The sequence below is a fragment of the Canis lupus genome, chromosome 21 (assembly GCF_048164855.1).
Source record: "Canis lupus baileyi chromosome 21, mCanLup2.hap1, whole genome shotgun sequence".
Lineage (NCBI taxonomy): Eukaryota > Metazoa > Chordata > Mammalia > Carnivora > Canidae > Canis > Canis lupus.
Window position 1 is genome coordinate 8,125,602 of NC_132858.1, and position 19,327 is coordinate 8,144,928.

Genomic DNA, 19,327 nt, shown 5'->3' on the forward strand with positions numbered 1-19,327 from the left:
GTAGCTGTGGAGCCCCCCGCCCTGCCTCTGAGCCTGTCCACACAAGAGTCAGCGTCACTCGATGTGAGGACCCCACAGCCTCAGGCCTCAGTGGCCCCCGAGGAGCCCACAGCCGAGCTTATCCGAATCTCCGTCCCCCCACAAAGCCGTCTTCAGACAAGACTGTGTCCATGGAAGCAGCCCCCGGAGGCCCACGAGGCCCGCGGGGCGAGCGGGAAGCCAGCATCCCCGCTCCCACATGGAGGCTCCCACGGAGCCCCACTGGCGGCTCTAACAATGGCCACACTCAGCCTGCCAGGCACACGGTGACATTCTGTCCGCTTCCTTGTTTACCACCTGGCAGCGGGAGCCCCGGGACAGACTGTACGGTTCCTGAACCAGCCTCCCCCATGTGGTTCTGCTCAGCAACCTTTACCTGACCTCTCCCGGGAGCCGGCTCTGTGCTTCCCGCAGCATCCAAGGCCCGAGCCCCGGTGCCAGCCTGGTGATGATGAGAATTGTCCAAGAGGGGACAGGTTGTTCTGGACAGTGGGCCCCGCATGGCTCCGAGGAGCCCGACAGAAGGGGTCGATGGGGGCTCTTGGACACCCAGTGAGGCTGGCGGGATCCCTGCATCCCAGGAACCTCCAACTGCTCGGGCACAGGAGCCCCACCCAGGGCCCTTGCCGGCCCCACGTGGGGTCGCCGAGGCTGAGGCTTCGTGCTCACGGGGGCCGTCTCCCCACCTCTGATGATGGTCTAAGATTAGATGTATGATAAGTGACTACATGCTCATTGTTCAGGAGTCAATGCTGGGGTTGAGAACAAAATTTGGAACCTTCCCCACAGCCCCCCTTTGGCCCTGGGTCACCTGGTGTCTCGGCAGGTGCATCCCGGGGCTACTCTTATAAAGGTGCAGAGGGCGTGTCAGATGCAGGAAGCCAGCCAGACCCCACCCGGCTCGTGTGTTCAGCTTATGGTGGGGTGTGGGGTCCCCGCCATGGGGTCTCGCCCTGGGTCCTACTGTGGGGCCTCGCCCTGGGGCACAGCGGCGTCCTGACCATCCCACTCTCCTTGCAGTCATCCAGTTTGGCTTTGTCACCTTGTTCGTCGCGTCCTTCCCCCTGGCCCCGCTGTTCGCACTGCTGAATAACATCATCGAGATCCGCCTGGACGCCAAAAAGTTCATCACCGAGCTCCGAAGGCCAGTGGCTGTCAGAGCCAAAGACATCGGTGAGTGAGTCTCAGGAACGGGCTCTGAGCACACACTGGGTTCGATGGGGGTGTCCTGCTCCCCAGAAGCTCAATCCAGAGCCAGCAGACTGAGATCGGGCACGGGATCCCCACGGGCTCCTTCACACCCCCACCCCAACATCTCCATCCTGAGAGAACATTCTGGAAAGCATCAGTGTCATAGGTATCTGAATATCTCAACAGCCACCTACACGAGGGGTCCCCGAGGTGCACGTGCTCTCAGAGGTCCTCAGCACCCCACCCCGGCCTGTCCGGGTGGCCCAAGAGCTCTCAGAGCTGACGTCTGGGAGGCCAGTGTTCGAGACTGAGCGGGTTCCTTTCCATGCGCATATCACGCAGTCATTCAACGTCCATGAACAGGAAAGGGAGGAGAAAGGAGCCCTCCCAGCAGCGCAGGATGAGCGCAGTGTGGCTTGGCCGGAGGGTCGGGGCCAAGGGGGTTCCAGCCCCCATGAGTGAGGGCTTCCTCATCATCCCGCAGGTGAGGTGGGGATGAGGGTCAGTGCACTCACGGGGAGCGTGACCGCTAACCTTCTGGTAGTCAGAGGTGTCCCCAGAGAGGATGAGCATCTCAAAGTGAGTCCACTTACTTAAACCAGGACCCAGTTTTCCAGGTGAAAGCAAAAAAGTTTCTATTTTATCCCGAAATGAGATGGGGAAATACGTCGGTTTGAAGTCCTACTTGACACGATTTTAGTTAGAACAGCCCATCCCCACTCGTCGGTGGAAGAAACAAAGATGGAATGACGTGTTAGGCGCATTATTTGTCCTCCTCCCAAGACGCGGACAGGATGCCAGGGTGATAGGGCGTCAGCAGGGCAGATGTCATCTGGCTGAGAGGTGGGGGCTTCTCCCACCCTTGGCGCTGGCTCCTCCTCATCAGAAATGCCCCTCGGCCATCCCTCCCCGCCTGTGATCGTGGGGCTGCTCAGGCCATGCCTGCCCTGGCCCCTGGTGGCCCTGGTGGCCCGGCCCTGCTCACCACCCTCCAGCGCCGCCTCCAGAGAGCATGGGCTCCAGTGTCTCCCAGTTGTGCACTCTCCAGGGTTAAAACTGTCTGAAAGTGTCATTGGCCACGTGTCGCACGTGTCTGTGCTTCTCTCTGGCTCCCTGCAGCCAGGGTTTGCATCGTGGCATCTGTGGGGACTCCTTCAGGGCCTGGCTTTAGGGCGGGCCAGAAACCTTGGGGCTCCCTAGGGAGAGGTCAGAGCTGGGGCTCAAATATACAGGTCCGTCTGTCTCCTGTCTGTCACCCGTCTGGACAGCCCAGACAGTCGGCAGAGACTCAGCCAACAGATGCCCTCCCAGCTGAACATCCCCGTAAGATTTTGCTTGTGATAAAGCCCCCGAACTAATTGGCCTCTGATATCCCTTCTAGCCGGGTCCTACTCAGCCCTGGCTGTGGGGTGAGCCCCTTGCCCCGCACACCACACTCCAGGGTTTGCTGCTGTCCCAGGTCAGAGCTCAGCTCGGGGTCTCTGTGCAGGACCGTAATAAACATCATGGTTTCCGTGGGCCGGGAGGATCCTTCTCACCATCACTCTCAGGCTGAGTGTCCTGAGTTTGGGCCACAGGCCACATTCACAAATCCTCTCTCCAGGTGAAGATGGCATTGCACGCAGCTCCTGTAAGCTTGTCACTCCCTGCTCTCAGGGTGAACCCCAGAGGACCGTGGCTGGCCTCAGTCACTTCCTGGGACTTTCAAAGTCAAGCCCTCCGAAGTCCTCCGAAGAAGGAGGAGGAGGACTTGACTCTAGAGGAGGTTTAGGCAAATCCTCGCTCCCATTTTCCCAATGGGAAGACCGAGGCCCGGTGGTGACCAGGGCTGAGCTGGACCCGGAGACCCCAAGCAGCCCCCCACCGCCCACTCGGGGTCACCCATTCCTGCAACACCTCCACGACGAGAGGGTTTGCCCAGAAAAGCTTACAGTGCACACCAGAGACCCGACAGGAAGCGGGTGGCCGGGGCAGCCGGCCAGGCACTCCCCGGACAGCCCTTGGGGATTCTGGAACCCCGTGCCCAGTGGCAGTAAAGACGAGAGTGTGTCACTTCTCCTTGACAAAGGCCTGATTCTCCGGCGCCCAGAGGCCCTAGGCGAGTCCGCCGTGGGTGGGTGTTTGCTTTGGCATCCTTTGCTTGGCAGAGACCTGCTTCCCCTGCGCCTCGTCCTGAAACCAGCAAACGCCCCCCCAGGGCAGAGGGGAGCGCCCCAGGCACCTCCCAGCCCCCTGCACCTGTCACGGGCGTCGTCCTTCCTAACCCGGTGAGGCCGGGACGCGCATCTGCCCGCATCTGCCTTCTTCTGCCCATGGCGCCCCTTCTTTCCCGGTTCTTGTGGGTCAGCTGCATGCTTCCTGGTTCCTGTCTGGTTGGTTGGAGGCATAATCTGCCTTTCTTTCACTGTAACCTTTCCTTGAACAGGCCTTTGTATTGCTCCCATGATCCGTGTGGCCCCAAGGGGACACAGGGCCCCCGTGGCTGCACCCAGGGCGCCAGGGGCAGCTGGGAGGGGAGGAGTGGCGGGTCACAGCGGGGACCCAGCTCCTTGCCAGTGGGAACCGGGCTGCCGCTTCCCAGCCCTGACCTCTGACAGCAGATGAACCTGCTTCCTGCTCTCAGGCCTACGCTTCTGAGCCTTCACGGTGAGCTGCCTCTGCCTGCGTGCAGCTCCTGCACATTGCGGTGGTCGGGCGAGATGAAATACCTTCCTGTCTCGTTCTTGGAAATGGAGCTTGGCATCCCCTGGGACAGCAGGGATGTCTTGAAGAGGAACACAGGTCCCCCTGCCTTCAAGATTCTCCTAAAGGAAGCCTGAAGGTTTTCCTCTTGTACCTGGGGTTCATCGGCACATGACGTGCTCTGCAGTGTGCATCCTAACAACCCAGCGAGAGTCAAGACCCCGAAAGAGGCTGAGCCTGTGGGCTGGGGCTGGGGTCCTGGTTTTGCATTTTTCGAACAAGACCCCATGATTCTGGGGTGCAGTGCCACAGGGGATCTCGGGCCCTGGACATATGGACCTCCTGGGACCTGTATGTTGGGCTCCGTCCACGGCTCTGGAAAGCTCTCCAGCCCAGACCCCTTCCCGACCTGGTCCTCTCACTTCACAGGCTCACCTCCCTCAACCCATTGGCCTGTTACCTGGGCAGGCTGAAGACCCGTTTTATTTCCTCGAGCTGTGCTCAAGGGGGCACTGCCTCCCCCAGAGCTCCCTCTGCCCTGACACTTGACCTTCAGTGGGCTTACCCATTCCTTGGGCCCCAACTCGGAGATGTCACACTCAGACCCCGCAGGGCCAGGCAGGCCAGGTGATGAGTGAGTGGGATGCCCAAGGACTGCTCTCATGCCACAGGCCATGTGGACCCCCCATCCTCCTGGACACATCCTCCCCTGTGTGCAGGGATCTGGACTGGGATCTTTCTCTAGTGGCTCCATCCCAGTTGCAGAGAACAGAACTGCAGTGCACAGCACGGCCTGGAGAGGGTATCACCATAGCCATGGAGTCACGCCAGCCCTGTCAACGGGAGTGAGGCTCTTTCTGAAGCACCAAGTCCAGATTTTAAAAAATACATCATCCTGATTTGTAGACCAGTCAGTATTTCTAAGCAGCAAGCAGCCAAGCTCTACAAACACCCAGGACCTCGGATGTGGCCCAAGGGCTGTCATCTTGCAACCCCTGCTCTGGTGCAAACAGTCTGGTTGGAAAGGGCTTTTTACGCTCTCACAGTAGCTTAGCAAATGTCGACCCAGCAGTGCCAAGCCCCAGGGGCCAGACCACACAAGACCCAGGAGAGAAGCAAGGATGTGCAGTTCACAGCCTTCCAGGGAGCTTGGAGGCCGCAGAGAGGCTCCCAGCCCTGAGCAGCCCAATAGGAAGCGCAGAAAAGCCGACCTTGTAAGGAAGCATCCCCCCTGCTAGGGCCATCGCCAACTCTCTTGCATCCCCAATGGCTCTCTTGAGGGGAGCCAGACGGAGTGAGTGGACCCGGTGCCAGAGTGACTGCCCACACTCTTGCAGCAGGATAGAGGATTGAGAACCACTGCTCTTGTGGGGAAGGTCGAACAGAACCGGTGGCTCAGGTCCTGGCTCCATCGGGTGGCAGGGCTGCCCATGGGAGGAGGCAGGGAGGCCACTCTTGCTTCCTGCACATCCTGGCAGAGATGGGGAGGCTGCGGCCTCCACTTTCGGGCCTCGTGGGCCTGTACTCTTGCTGTCTTTGCAGATTCAGTCCCCAGTAGCTCCCCAGGGCTCCCTGCCAGGGCAGAAGTGCCCATATGTAGCCCCCCCTCCCCTGCGGTGGTCTCCATCCTGATAGAGGAACCCCACCCTGCCACACTCTTCCATAAAGACACTAATAACAGGCCTTTGTTGCTGCCCACCCTTTCTGGGAAGTGCTGGTTATCCCCACCTCAGATGGGCCCAGGGCAGAGAGAGACCACCCAGGGCAGGGCTCTGAGCCCAACTACTGCCCAGGACATGTGGCTGGCCTGATAGGGCCCAGCCAGGCTGGACGGGGTCAGGCAGGGGCCCTAACAGGCCAGGCCTGCTCTGGACCTCAGATAAGGCACTTCCTCCCTGGGCCCTGCTACCCTCGTTCTGCTGGGGAGGCCAGGGGAGGGCCACACATTTGTCTGGGTGCCGTGTGGTGAGCCTTCTGCTCATGGTAATTAGGTGCAGTGCTAGACCTCGGGGCAGCATACATGGGGTCACCCCATAGGAAGTGTTTTGCACCTCATCACTGTCAGGTCATTATACTCAGGTTGTGACCTCAGCCTCACAGCCAGGCATCCTGGCAATGCTCTTTGACCCCAACCCTACATTTTAGGGCCTGTCCTTCTGGCACCGGAGCTATGTAGCAGGTTATAAGACACGGAAACTTCATGGGTTTGGTCTCCATTTACCCTTACGTGGACCCTCTTGGTTAGGAGCTGCATCCAAATTGAATCTTTGTCTCTCCAGAGGGAAAGGTTCCATCTAAGCCAGCTAGTAGCGCGAACAGGTTCACGGGAGAGGGTTCAGGACCACTCAGGGAGCCGCTGATGTAAAACACCTCCTTTAGAAGCTACAGTTTGCCTACAAACTGCTGCTGAGCTGGTACAAGCCGAGGCCCTGTCATCACCCAGGACCCACCCACCCCCAACCCCGAGCTCCAGAACATCTCCTTATTACCTTGTATCTGACCCCCAGGGAGGGGACCAAACTGGCCCTGCTCACCTGAGAGCCAGGTGCAAGAGCCGTCTTGAAACTGTGCTTCTCTTCTCCCCCAGGAATCTGGTACAATATTCTCAGAGGCGTCGGGAAGCTCGCGGTCATCATCAACGTAAGTGACATCGGGGGAGTGGGCCTCTGCTGGATGGATGTGCTGGCTGGGCTGCCACATGGTTGGGCTGCGCCTTCCAGGGAAGCTTCTGTGCAGCCCCAGGCTGGTGGAAGCATCCCCTGTTCAGACATGTCCCTTGGTCCTATGGAAGGGTTGGGACGAGCTGTGGGTGGGAACAGCAAATTCTCCTTGACCTTCTGTAACCTTGAGTAAAATTCTCCACCACACCGGCCCTGGGCCCTAAGTCCACTTCCTCTCTAGAGTCCTGAGAATATACAAGAAAGAGCAAGAGAGAGGGAAAGAGACAGAAACTCCCCCCTTGCAATCATTCTGCTGTTATTTTTTAAAAGTTAGCTTTCTCCCTTTATATAAAATGCACACCTATTCCTTAAAGGTTCAGGAAGTGCAGAAACAGAGACAAGAGAGGGGAGTCTGCCAGCCTCCTCCTACGCACACGCACACGCACACGTAGCTTCCCCCACCTGCCTCCTGCCCCGGCAGCCCTCCTCCCCAGCACCTCATCCACACCTTCCTGCCACGTGGTGCCACTCTCCTGGCCTCTCCTACCCCTGAGCCTGCAGGTTTAGAGGGCAGTGGTCCCTCCGTCAGGAGAACTACCCTCTGGCTCCCTTGCAGCCCCCATCCAGGCCCATGTGACTCATCCAGGGCCTGGATCGCCCTGGGCTTAGCTGTCTAGTGGTCCCCAACACATGTTTCAAAGCCAAGGCTGAACTGCAGGCATGCGAACATTAGACAGCCCCGGAGGGCCGCAGCGCCACCGCCCTGTGACCCTCTCCCCTCCACCTGCAGGCCTTCAGGGAAGGAACTGTCATTGCCCATCGTACAGGTGAGACCACCAAGGCACAGGGAGGTTGGGTGACCTGCCCCACACCACAGGCTGCTGGGCTCCCAGTCCCAGCTCCGGTATTGACACCACACCGACTGTCCCCAAAGATGGCTCTGGAATAGGATGAGCGGAGTCAGAGCATCACCATTTACAAAGCTCTTTCCATTCCCACATTCTCTTTCAAGTACACCAGGCACACAAAGAGGTTAAGTGACTTGCCCAAGGCAACGCAGCCAGTGAGAGACAGCATTTGTCCCGTGCCTTCCTGCCCAGGGTGTCCTGTTCCCTGTACCCAGAGAACCCTCGGGCTGCCAGGAGTATCTCCACCTTTCATTTCTTCACTCAGCATTCTGCTCACCTTGGCAACTCGTGTGCAGAGTATCACATAGCCAGGGCTGCCCTGGCTCACTCGGGGTGTGTCGCCCCACCCACCCAGTTGGGGGTCTGCACTCACCCCACTGTCCCCTGATCCAGGCATTTGTCATCTCCTTCACATCCGACTTCATCCCTCGCCTGGTGTACCTCTACATGTACAGCGAGAACGGGACCATGCATGGCTTCGTCAACCACACCCTCTCCTCCTTCAACGTCAGCGACTTCCAGAATGGCACGGCCCCCAATGACCCCCTGGACCTGGGCTACGAGGTACAGATCTGCAGGTATGGCTCTCAGTTTCTCTTTTTGGAAGACACATTTGGTGGGTTCCTGGGAACACCCCAGTTCACACAAGGATTCTTTCAGGGGCAAGTCAGAGAATAGCTCAGTCTTGCTTCAAGAAAAAAAAAGTTGGGGTGGCAGTAGGACATGATTTAATAGTTCTTTTAATTAAGAAGCCATGATAGCTTCAGGCATGGCTGGACCAGGGGCCACAGTTTGCCATCAGGCCCCCGTCTGGTGCTGCCTCCCAGCCCTGAATTCCTCCGTGGTGGCATTGCGTTCTGACAGGCAGTGAGGGAATGTCTTTCTCAAGAGTCAGCCAAAGTCGGGTTGACTCTCCCTGGCCTGTCATGGCCCATGTGCCCATCCCTAAATGAAGCACTGTTACCACGGTGTAAAGGCTAGACCTGGGTCATGTGCCAGGTTGTGGGGTCATGGTCAGAAAACTAAGAGGTTCTAAGGGAGACTGGGTGCTCTGACTCGGGGAAGGGGTACTAGACGCTGGGCAGACCAACTGAGATGGTCAGATGCTCAGGGTATGCAAGGAGCACCCCAGGAAAGATGGAGGCAGAGCTGTGACCTGGCCGTTCCCTATGCATCCTCCACATATGCCAGCCTGGGTCGGGGTCTAGGAACCCAGGAGTGGCATGGTCCCTGCTGTCCAGGGCCCTGGGTGCAGATCAGTGTAAAGGGGTGATAGTAGTGGAGGGTGGGCCCCATGGGGCCGCTGAGGGGGCGGGACGAGGTAGGCAAGAGCACAGAAGTGGGAATCAGCGTGAGCTGCCCCCATCCGGCTGAGATTCAGGACACAAAGACCCCAGAGCCCGGGCAGTAACGCCCTGTGTGCGGGGAGGCCTGGTTGCTCCTACTTTACACATAGTTCCCTTAGACTTGCTTGTATGCAGCTGTCACCTTGACCAAGTAATGGGGAGTGGGGGCACCTGCTAGTGTCTGGGGTGCCACGGCAACAACAAGCAGCTTGTGGTGACAAAACAGGCCCAAAAAGTGGGGGAACGGGCCACCCAGAGCCGCTGGAAAAGTGGAGCAGACCTGCCTGGCTCAGGTGCCCCTGACACCACCGCTGGCCCTGAGTGACCCCAGCATGGTCACATGATGTTCTGTTCTGCACCAGGGCAGGGACAGCACCTGCTCTGGGACCAGGTACGGTGGGGGAAGGAATGGGTTAGAGCAGGTGCTGCAGGTAGACAGGGCGCATAACGCGGCAGGGCCTGCACCACAACCGGTTTTCCAGATCCCGCCCACCCACACGCTTCAACACGCACTTCAGTGGGCCCCCAAATCCCAGGGGAGGCCCGGAGTGATCTGCTCCCAGCTTCCATGTGGTCACCTCAGAGAGGGGACAGTGTGGGGAGCTGGAAGCGCAGGGAGGGAGCTCCAGACACCCTCCCCTGTCCTTCAGCAGATGCACTCACACCCCAAGCTGACGCAGACAGGCAGCCCCCCCCCCCCACCGCTGGGCGCCCTCCCAGGACCCTCTTTCCTGCCACAGCGCCAATGCTTTCCTGCATTGTCTCCACGGTCCACGCGGAGTGCACAGGCTTGACCTACTTTGCTAAAGGTCCATTTTAGAGGAAGAATAATTACAAACAAGGCAGGAGATATGTGGTCATTTGATTATAAATTCCCTCTGAAACGTCAGTGTTGGTAGTTACAGGGTCAGCCTCAGTTTCCAAGAACTGTTCGTTGGCTAAGGAAGCGGCTCCATCTCATGCATCAGCCCAGGGTCCTGGCCACTCATGGGGAGAGGCCAGGGAGACAGGGCCGACATTTTTAAAAACATTTTTAAAGTGTCTACTCGCTCCCCCCACCCCTGCCCTGGAGTCAGCAGACTGTGGGTCAGACCACTCCGCTCCCTGGGATCCGGGCTCCAGCCAGGCAAGATCCTGCAGGGCAGGTCTGGGAGCTCCAGGCCCTCGACAGCCGCACCCACACGAGCTGCCTCTCTCAGGAATTGGCGGCGGGAGGTGCAGCACCCAGCCCAGCCTGCGGCTGTGGGTGTGGGGAGATGCAAAACTGAGAGCTGCCGTGGCTGCTGGCTACCATTTATGCTCGTGCTGAGACGGGCACCCTCTCATCTGATCCCCAGAGCTGCCCCCAGGCAGGCGTTATCCCCAGGAGAGCTGGCAGGCTGGGTACCAGGGATAAGCAAGGAAAGAGTGAGATCATCTCTAACAGAGGTTAGTGCAGATGGTAGGAGTGGCCTCTGGGCAGGTCTGTAAGTGGGCTTTGAGGGATGCCTAGGAGTTTGCCAGCTGACCCAAACATATCTAGCATCCCAACACAGCTGGGTGTGAGCAGAGAGAAAAGGGAGGAGCCAGCGTGAATGCCCGTTTGATGCTGGGAGAACAGGGGCTGCTTGTTCCCATCAGAGAGCAGGTTGTACAAGTCCTGTGTCACTCTGCAGCTGGCACCCAAGCATGTGTCCCCAGCCCGATCCTATCTCTGGGTCTGGCAGCATAGCACCCAGTGGCTCCCTGGAGACTCCCATGCAGCTCTCTCCAGAAGTAAAGCTCTGTGGGTGAGGGGTCCTGTCTGTTGTGTGTTCCTGAGTGACCGCCCCTGAAATGGGAGCTGGAATGTAGTAGCTGCTCATTAAATGCCGCTAAAAGGACTGAGGGGATGCCAGACTGAGGCCCAGAGGGGCCAAACCACTGCACGAGAACACACAGCAGTGGTCACTGGTGCTGGGGCCAGGCCAGGGCTGTGCCCCCAGAGCCAGGTGCCTCCTCTTCTGGTCCCTGGCACTGGACCTCGGCTTCCCAGTGAACAGAAGGGGTGTGCTTACAGCCCTGCACCCGGAAACTGCCCCCACCTCAGGCTTTCTCTGACGGCTTTGGGGAAGCTTTTCCCACACATAGCATAGACCAGCCCCATTAATGCCAACAGCATACCCTGAATTTGGGGAGCAGTCAGAGGGCCTAGGTGGAGACAGGACCCTGGCTTGTCATCCTCATCCCGCTCCCACAGACTGGGCGTATCAGGACCTCTGAGAAGGAGAGGACGGGATCGGGTACACTGAGGCAGGGCAGTGGATGGGCGAGCAGTGAGGACCATGTTCCATAGAAGCAGGGTTGGTAGGAGGGCCTTGGGGGAAGGTGTCTGTCTCGGTAGGAGGTCAGGGGGCATCGTCTATGACTGATAACTAGGGCAGGGGGGATGAGTGTGGTGTACAGATCAGGAGGGAAGAACCAAGAAGCTGGAAGACAGGAAGGAGGTGCCTCGAGGCGCCAGGTTCCATGGGGCAGGGCAGGCAGGGGGACAGGTGACTGGTGGGCCCTGTCCTCACCGATTGTATGTGTAACCCTCATACTTGGGCTACTTTCAGAGAGTGCATTGTTTTGTTTTGTTTCCAAAAGTCTCCTCCAAAAAGAGAAGAGAGGTGGTTTTCAAACCTGGGCTTCATGGAACCCCGCTGGGGGTCTGTGGACAGTGGACATCAGGTTAAGGTTAGAGGGATCTAGGCCTAGGACACCAGGGAGTCCCCGCTTGCTTTGTCACCCCACTAGGGTCTCAGGTGACATTCCTTTTTGAAAAAAAGCTCCACTGCCTTTAAAAGTCTGGAACCCCAGGACCAGATGGTTCCAAAGCTGACTTCAGTGAGCTCATGGTTGGGCCTGTAGGGACACTCCTGGTGCCTGCATTTTCCACGAAGCTGCTCAGGCCCTGCGCAGACCTCAGGGGTCCTGCCACCCCCTCCAACATGGATGGAGACTCAGCAGCCTGTGGACGGCAGGTGCCCGCCAGGAGGTGGCACAGCAGCCAGTGGAGGCTTTCCTGATGCCTGCTCAGAGCTGCGGGGCGCCGGCCAGAATCCCCAGTTCTGCTGGAAGACCGTGGTTGATCCCTGTCCGTCTCTGCAGGTACAAAGATTACCGGGAGCCGCCGTGGTCAGAGCACAAGTACGACATCTCCAAGGACTTTTGGGCAGTGCTGGCAGCCCGGCTGGCTTTCGTCATTGTCTTCCAGGTGCGGCAGGCTCTCGTTTCTGGAAGGTTTGAGAATTGGGTCCTGAGGAGGCACTCCGAGCCCAGCACAGGGTCAGAAGGCAGCAGCTGGCCCACGTCAGGGGCATTTGGAGGGCTGGAGGCCTGGCCACCCCAGGCCCTGTGCAGGAACAGGCCCCAGGAAGGCAAAGGGAGGCCCCGGGGCCAGCACAGATGGTGGGATTTGGACATCCTCAGGAAGGCAGAATTAATTCCATACAAGTGGTCTTTTTGGAAGGAGACAGGGTAGGAGACCCAGCTCGGTTTCTCACTATCTCTGTGTAGCAGGAAACGTCCCCAGAGGACAGGACCAGTACAGGCAGGAGGGCAGGGGATTCCCAGCAGATCCAGCCCCCAGCCAGGAGCCAGAGGACCCAGTCTTGCCTGGTCTCTGCAGAAGGGACAGGCTGTGAAGCCAGAGTGATTCCCAGTGAACAGGACCCGAGACTGGGGACTGCATGCAGCAGCTATGGTCTCAGAGATGAGGAGAATCCTTAGCCACATGAGCCCAGCCAAAGTCCCATTCACTGAGTTCAAGCCCCAGCTGGGTCCAAGCCCTAGCTCTACCCTTTACAGAGAGTGTGGCAGCTGCAGGCAGGACTTCCACCCCCCTTGAGGCTCTGCTGCCAGGTCAGCTGTCCATAACACTCCGCAGTGGGAACAAGTATCTGGGGCCAAATTTACTGGAAGCAGAGCCTGAGACAAGGATTCTGTGCAAGTGGGTTATTGAAGGAAGCTCCCCAGGAAAGGGGAGGGAGTGCAGCAGAGGAGTCTCAGCTGGAGGCAGCCTCGCCTGATCCTGCGGGGAGCTCCAGAGCATGAATCCCAGCACACACGGGCCTGCCTTTTGTCTGCCTGTGTTGGCTGGTCCTTGGCTGTAGTCAGAACCAGGAAGAGGCAGATGGGAGGGGCAGTTCCCTGGAAAGGAGGCAGGTGTGATCATCAGCAGCCAGCACTGACTACAGCTGGGGAGCACCAACCAGGAAAGGCAGCCTGTGGGTCACCGGCACTGTCTACAAGGTGACTGACAGCCAGATGTGCTAACAAGTGATCACTGGACAGAAGTTTTAAAAACAGATTTCAGTGTTTCTATAAAAGCCGATCATTTGCTTTCTACACACCAGAAGTTTCTCCAGGGAGAGAGCAGACTTTCAGGGTGGCCTTGGGAGGCTTTGTGAACTGCAGAAGGCCTGTGGAGCATCAGACGCTAAATTCCATCCGGTTTTTGTGCTACTTCTATTTTCCTTAAAGCCTGATACTTGTTATATTTGGTGATACATGACCGATCAGATCGTTTAAGTGTCCCACCCTAGGGATTCAGAATTATTCAGAAACTTGCTATTTACTGAGCTCAGATTCTTTATAGAAGTCAGCAAACATTTCTGGAGTGAAACCAGTCTGCTGGCTGATTCCCTGCCTCATTTATACCTTGGGGGAAACCGAGGCCAAGGGAGGCCAAAGTATGTGTCTCATGTCATGGGCTGGGAGTGACAGGGTGTGGGGTAGAGGCAGATGCAGGGGAGGTGGGTGGGGGTGGAGGCCAGTGGGGGGTAGAAGCAGGTGCAGGGGAGGTGATTGGGGGTGGAGGTGGGTGTGGGTGGAGGTGGGTGCAGGTAGAGGTGGGTAGGGCAGAGGCAGGTGCAGGGGGAGGTGATAGAGGGGATAGAGATTGGTGTAGGTAGAGATGGGTGCAGGTGGAGGTGGGTGGGGGCAGAGGTGGGTACGGCGTGGCCGGGAGCATCTCCTGCCATCCTCCTCCCCACCCTCACACACTGGCTCTCCTTCCAGAACCTGGTCATGTTCATGAGCGACTTTGTGGACTGGGTCATCCCAGACATCCCCAAGGACATCAGCCAGCAGGTGCACAAGGAGAAAGTACTCATGGTAGAGCTGTTCATGCGGGAGGAGCAGGGCAAGCAGCAGCTGCTGGACACGTGGATGGAAAAGGACCGGCAGCAGGACGAGCCATGCAACAACCATGGCCCCAAGGCCTGCCTGGACAGCCCCGAGTACCCTGGGGGTGCCCTGTAGCTGCCCTGGGCCTCCTGGCCGATGGGCACCCTCTCCTGGGGCAGGTGCACTCCCCAGCGAGGCCCGGTGGCGAACCTGAAAGACCACCTTCTGATAGGACATTTTTCTGTCTTTTTTCTGTTGTTGTTGTTTTTTTTCCTCCTTGTTTTTGCACAAAACCATATGCAGGGAATTTTTTTATCTTTAGTATTCAAGGTTAATCAAAACGATTGCTGGGGATAGGGTGATAACACACGGGAATGCGGGCGCTTTGCAGAAACAGTTCTTGGGAACCGTGGGTCTCCTTTGCGGTGAAAGGCAAGCAGAGGCCTCCAGAAAGCGTCTTTTCTAATCCGCCTGGTGCCTTCGGAGAGATTCGAGATGCTGTTCCGGAGCATTGGGCAAACGTCGTCGTGCAGTATTGGAGAGAGAATGGAGAAACAAGGTTGACGCCGGTTCCAGGCCTCACCTGCCGCCAGGTCGGGGAAAGTCAGACGGCTTTTCATCTCCTGTTTTCTGATACTTCAGAAACCGAGACACCCTGGCCAGAGAGGTGCTCTGGCCCTGTCCACTCAGAGGGCCTGTGAGCTTAGAATTTGCTCTTGGAGAACCACAGGGCCGCAGGTGTCCCTGGGGCGGCAGGTGACCCCACTGGTGGGATCCCCACCATCAGCCACACAGCTGCCCCTCCCGCCGTTAGCCGGCCTCAGAATTGTTTATCTTCTGGCGGGCCAGGAAAACAAAAGAAAAGAAAACCAAGTGGACAGAAATGAGACAGGACCTCGGAGGCATTTCTAAAGATGGCTTCAGGTTCCAAGGAGTCTTAAGGCATCAGGAGAACATTGACAGCTTTAGAATATTTATTGGGTTTTTTTTTACAAAATCAACTCTATGGTGGATTTGAGGGGTTTTCTCTGTAGCTCAAAGGTGGAAGGAGTTTATTAGTTAACCAAATATCATCACGAGGAATTTAAAACACTGTTACTACCAAAGATTTTTATTAATAAAGGCTTCTATTTTGGTACTACTTCTCTATATTTTTACTTAGAGGAATGTGACTTTAGGACAGTTACCATTTTAAAGCTTGTAAACAACAAGTCTCCTAGATGGCAGGCGTGATCTAAATTTGCAGCCGTTATACTAACCAATTATCTGACATTTCTCAAGCCCCAAGAGAAACATAAAGAGAAATGTTTCATCGGAGGGAGGGAAGAAAACAAATGTGTTTGCCCTGAACGTGTGGTCGGTGAGGGTGTGAGGTCATCCCCTGCAGCTGCCAGCTCTGACCCACGTCCCTAAGTGTCGTCCGTTTCCGCTGTTTGCTACGGCCGCACAGTCCGGCGCTTCTAGTTTCTCTTGTACAGTAAGTAGTTTGAGATGGGGTTTTTGTATATAAATATTGTATTAAACATTAGGTGATTACCAAAAATCCTTTTATGGACACCATTTTTTTTTTAAAAAGTGAATGTATGCAAATTCACAGAGGACCGTGGCTGAACATTCATTCAACTAAATAAATTTGGATACACAACCACTTTCTTCACTGGAACGCTGTCCGTGTGAGCTTCACCCCAGGAGGCTGGAGAGGTCCCCAGAGCGCCCTGGCTGAGTTGCAAGTTCGGGAGGGAGGATAGGCATCCACTTGCTCCAGTGCCAGACACACAGATTGTTCTAGATGCTCCTGGGACTTCATCTCTTTCTGAGTGTGTGTGTGTGTGTGTGTGTGCAGTTTTGTATGTGCTCGTGTCTGTGTGTGCACATGGACACGTGTGTTCGTGCATGTGCTAGTTTCCTGCTGGTGTGCTTGTGTGTTTGCATGAGCTGTGTGCACACATGTGTGCATCCATATATTTTGCATTAGGTGTGTGTGAGTGCGTATGTGCATCTATGTGTTTTCATGGGCACGTGTGTGCAGTTTTATACGTGCTTGTGTCTGTGTGCACACGTGGACACGTATTTGTGGTTTCATGCGTGTGTGCTTGTATGTTTGCATGGGCTGTGCACACACATGCATGCACAGTATGTATCTGTGTGTTTGCATGGGAACATGTGTGTGCACACACACGTGCCTGCGTTTATTTTTTTTTTAAGATTTTATTTATCCATGAGAGACACAGAGAGAGGCAGAGGGAGAAGCAGGCTCCATGCAGGGAGCCCGACACGGGACTTGATCCAGGATCTCCAGGATCATGCCCTGGGCTGCAGGCAGTGCTAAACTGCTAACCCACTGGGGCTGCCCGTACCTGTGTTTATGCTGGGATGGGAGTCATGCTCACACCTTCCCAGCATCCTCTTCCATGATCCTCAAATTCCCACCCCTGGTCCCGCCAATCCAACACAGTAGCACTTAGGATTCCTTGCACGTAAAATGTCCCCGGCCCTCTGGGGGACCCACCTGGGGTTGCCAGTGTTTTCATTTGGGCAAGTGGGGTCGCTTTTTCAAACTACCACCTCTATCACCACCATTTCATGGAAGAAAGATACTTTTCACAACGCCAGCAAAGCCACAGCCCCCCTACCTGGGGACATTCCTTAGGAGCCTCCCAGCCTGGCGTCCACCGCACACCTCCGGGGCCAGGGAGAGCTTCAGGCGCCCCCTAGTGCTCGTCTTCCTGCGTCCCCAAGAAAATCTCAGCAAAGCACAAGCTCCCAATGGCCGGCTACCTGCCTTCAAGACAGTCCTTCCAAAGTTTTGAGACCACTTCCCTAGTTCAGACATGAAGGCAACACCCAGGGACAGCATCGCAGGGACCCTGCCCTCTCAGTGGGTCCTCCCAGAAGCCTCAAGGACCCATCTGACAGATGAGGAGCAGCTCAGAGTCATAGGGCTCTTAGCACGTAAGCCAAGACTGGAACCCAGACCTTGTAGACATTCATTCATGCAACGTTTAAGCAGAAGCAGTGGACAAAGCAGACCCGTCCCTCCCCTCAGGCAAAGACTTTTTGTAGAGGGTGTGAGATGCTTAACCAGAAAATGGACCCCAGAACCAGATAGTTTCAGAGAAAGAAAAAGATGCTGAAAAATAGACCAGGGAGTGACAGGGTTGGTCAGCGAAGCCCCTGAAGGCTTGAGCAACAAGGATCCAGAATGGAGGAAGGCAGGACAGTTCAGGCAGCAGAAGGGCCTGAGGTAGCAGCGTGCAGACAACTGACCGAAGGGGAGGGGCTTGGAAGTGGCAGGAGACACAGAAGCCAGGACCAACTCACACAGGGCTCCCTGCACACGTGAGGACTGCGAGCTTGGTAGATGCCACAGCGGGGGGCTGAGTGGTTTTAACTAGCCCAGTGATGGGATCTGATTCACATTCTGAAGTCATGGCAGCTGTGTGTGTGTGGGGGGGGGGGGGGATCGCAGTGGGATGGGAAGCCAGAGAGAGGTGTTGTGGAAATTCAGAAGGGTGATGTTAGGGCTTAGATGAGGGTGGTAGAGGTGGGTGGGGAAAACCAGGAGATGGTGTCACAAAGGCCTAGAATCTAGCCGTGGAAGGACACCCAGAGATCAGCTGGTACTGTTCTTTCAAACAGGAGCAAGGAGGCCCAGAGAGGGTCAGGGCTCTGCTGCAGTACACAGCAAACCAGCAGCATAGCCATCTCTCGAAGCCAGACCCCTGGCCCCCAATACTGAACCTTGTCTGCTGGAGACAAGGTCCTGGAGTGAGGTCTGGGGTTGGGGGGCACTCATGCTGGCATCTGCTTTGGGGATCCTGCTTCCCTCCCCAGGTGGAGGCTGCCTTGAGCTGCATCCAGCCAAACATAATCTCCATTTGATAGGTTCAGTGTTTGCTAATTTTTTTAGTTGACTTACTATATAAAAAATGGTAAATCTACATAAAAACCCAGATTTGAATGTTCTCTTAAAATTCAAGCCATCTGACAACACAGCCCCATTTTTTTAAATAAATTTATTTTTTATTGGTGTTCAATTTACCAACATACAGAATAACCCCATTTTTCAGTATGTCACATTCTCACACGTGACAGGAACCAGTGGTGACTGCTCTGCTTTAGATGGTGCATGTACTCTACAGCCTACCGTATGCCCCCACTGCTCCCCCCAGTGTGCCTACCCACTGGCTAAGGGGACTGTGACAACTGTGGCTCATAGGGTCACTTGCCTCAAGCCAGGTCCAGTCCTGGGATTCAGAACCAGCTGTGACATTCCCCGGACCAGAGTTTAGCCAGGGTGTGTGCCTGAGACAGGCCTGTCCCCACCCTAAGGCCAGATTCAGAGCCCCTACTCCAGGATGCCCACATCCCCGATCCCCACACATGTTTGTGTACAGGTTCCCAGGAGTCATTCGTGTGCCCCTTAAAATAATTCTCTACCACAGGTGGTGTGTGTCTCCATACTCAGGCAACACTCATTTACCTGTTCATGTTTTGTAAGAGCCACAGCAAAGTAAAGGAGTGCTAACTCTTGCCAGAAAACAGATTGGCAAAAAGCACTGGTACAGTGTCAGGCACAGAGGAGGCACCAGAAAGTGCTGAGTGAATGAATAAATGAATGATGGAGAGATGGATGAGTGGATGATGGGTGGGTGGGTGGGTGGGTGGGTGGTTGGGTATGTGGATGAATGGGTGGGATGGATGGATGAATGGATGAGTAGTAAATGGATAGATGGATGATGGGTGGATGTGTGGATGTGTAAATGGATGGATGGATGGATGGATGGGTGGAATGCATAGATGGATGGGTGGATGGGTAGGGTGGATGGATGGATGGATGGATGGGTGGATGATGGATGGCTGCAGAAGGATGGATAGTTGGATGGAATCACGGATATCTGGATGCATGGCTGGATGGACAGATGGATGGGGATGGCAAATAGACTGACAACTTGACAACTGGGCCTTCCTGCCTTTGAGCTGAGTGGATCGTGGAATCAAAGTGGCAGGGATTGGTGGAGGAGGTAAGGGGGTGTGTGGAAGGTGAGCTCTGTTGTCTCTGGACCACAGATACGTCCATGGCAAGCAGCCCACCCACTGCTCACTCATGCAGCTCTTGGCACCCGAAGCACTAACTTGGACCAGCCCAGGCATTTTAACATGGTTTCCTCAGATGGGCTGGTGTCTGCTGCCCCCACCAGGAGCCTGCCAGGGATGCACCCTGGGGAAAAGGCAACCCTGTAGACACTGAGGTCTGCTTTCCTCCTCCTGATTTCCTCTGCCAAGTAATTGATCTGCTGTGTTCCATCCTCATCCCCCTCCCTCCACATCCCTATCCCTCCCCCCCCTTGGCTCCCCCTCCCATTTTGAC

General features: G+C 56.2%; 1 protein-coding gene across 8 annotated transcripts in view; it reads left to right on the forward strand.

Annotated features, from left to right (window-relative positions):
- Window positions 1-15,619, forward strand: part of ANO1 (anoctamin 1) — an 81,556-nt gene extending 65,937 nt beyond the window's left edge. For all 8 annotated transcript variants that reach the window (XM_072790289.1, XM_072790293.1, XM_072790291.1 and 5 more), the window contains 5 exons: window positions 1,060-1,212; window positions 6,500-6,552; window positions 7,874-8,058; window positions 11,938-12,043; window positions 13,849-15,619. In XM_072790289.1, the coding sequence (XP_072646390.1) occupies window positions 1,060-1,212; window positions 6,500-6,552; window positions 7,874-8,058; window positions 11,938-12,043; window positions 13,849-14,091 (740 nt within the window). In that variant the 3' untranslated portion in view covers window positions 14,092-15,619. The remainder of the gene's footprint in view (window positions 1-1,059; window positions 1,213-6,499; window positions 6,553-7,873; window positions 8,059-11,937; window positions 12,044-13,848) is intronic.
- Window positions 15,620-19,327: the final 3,708 nt, after the last annotated feature.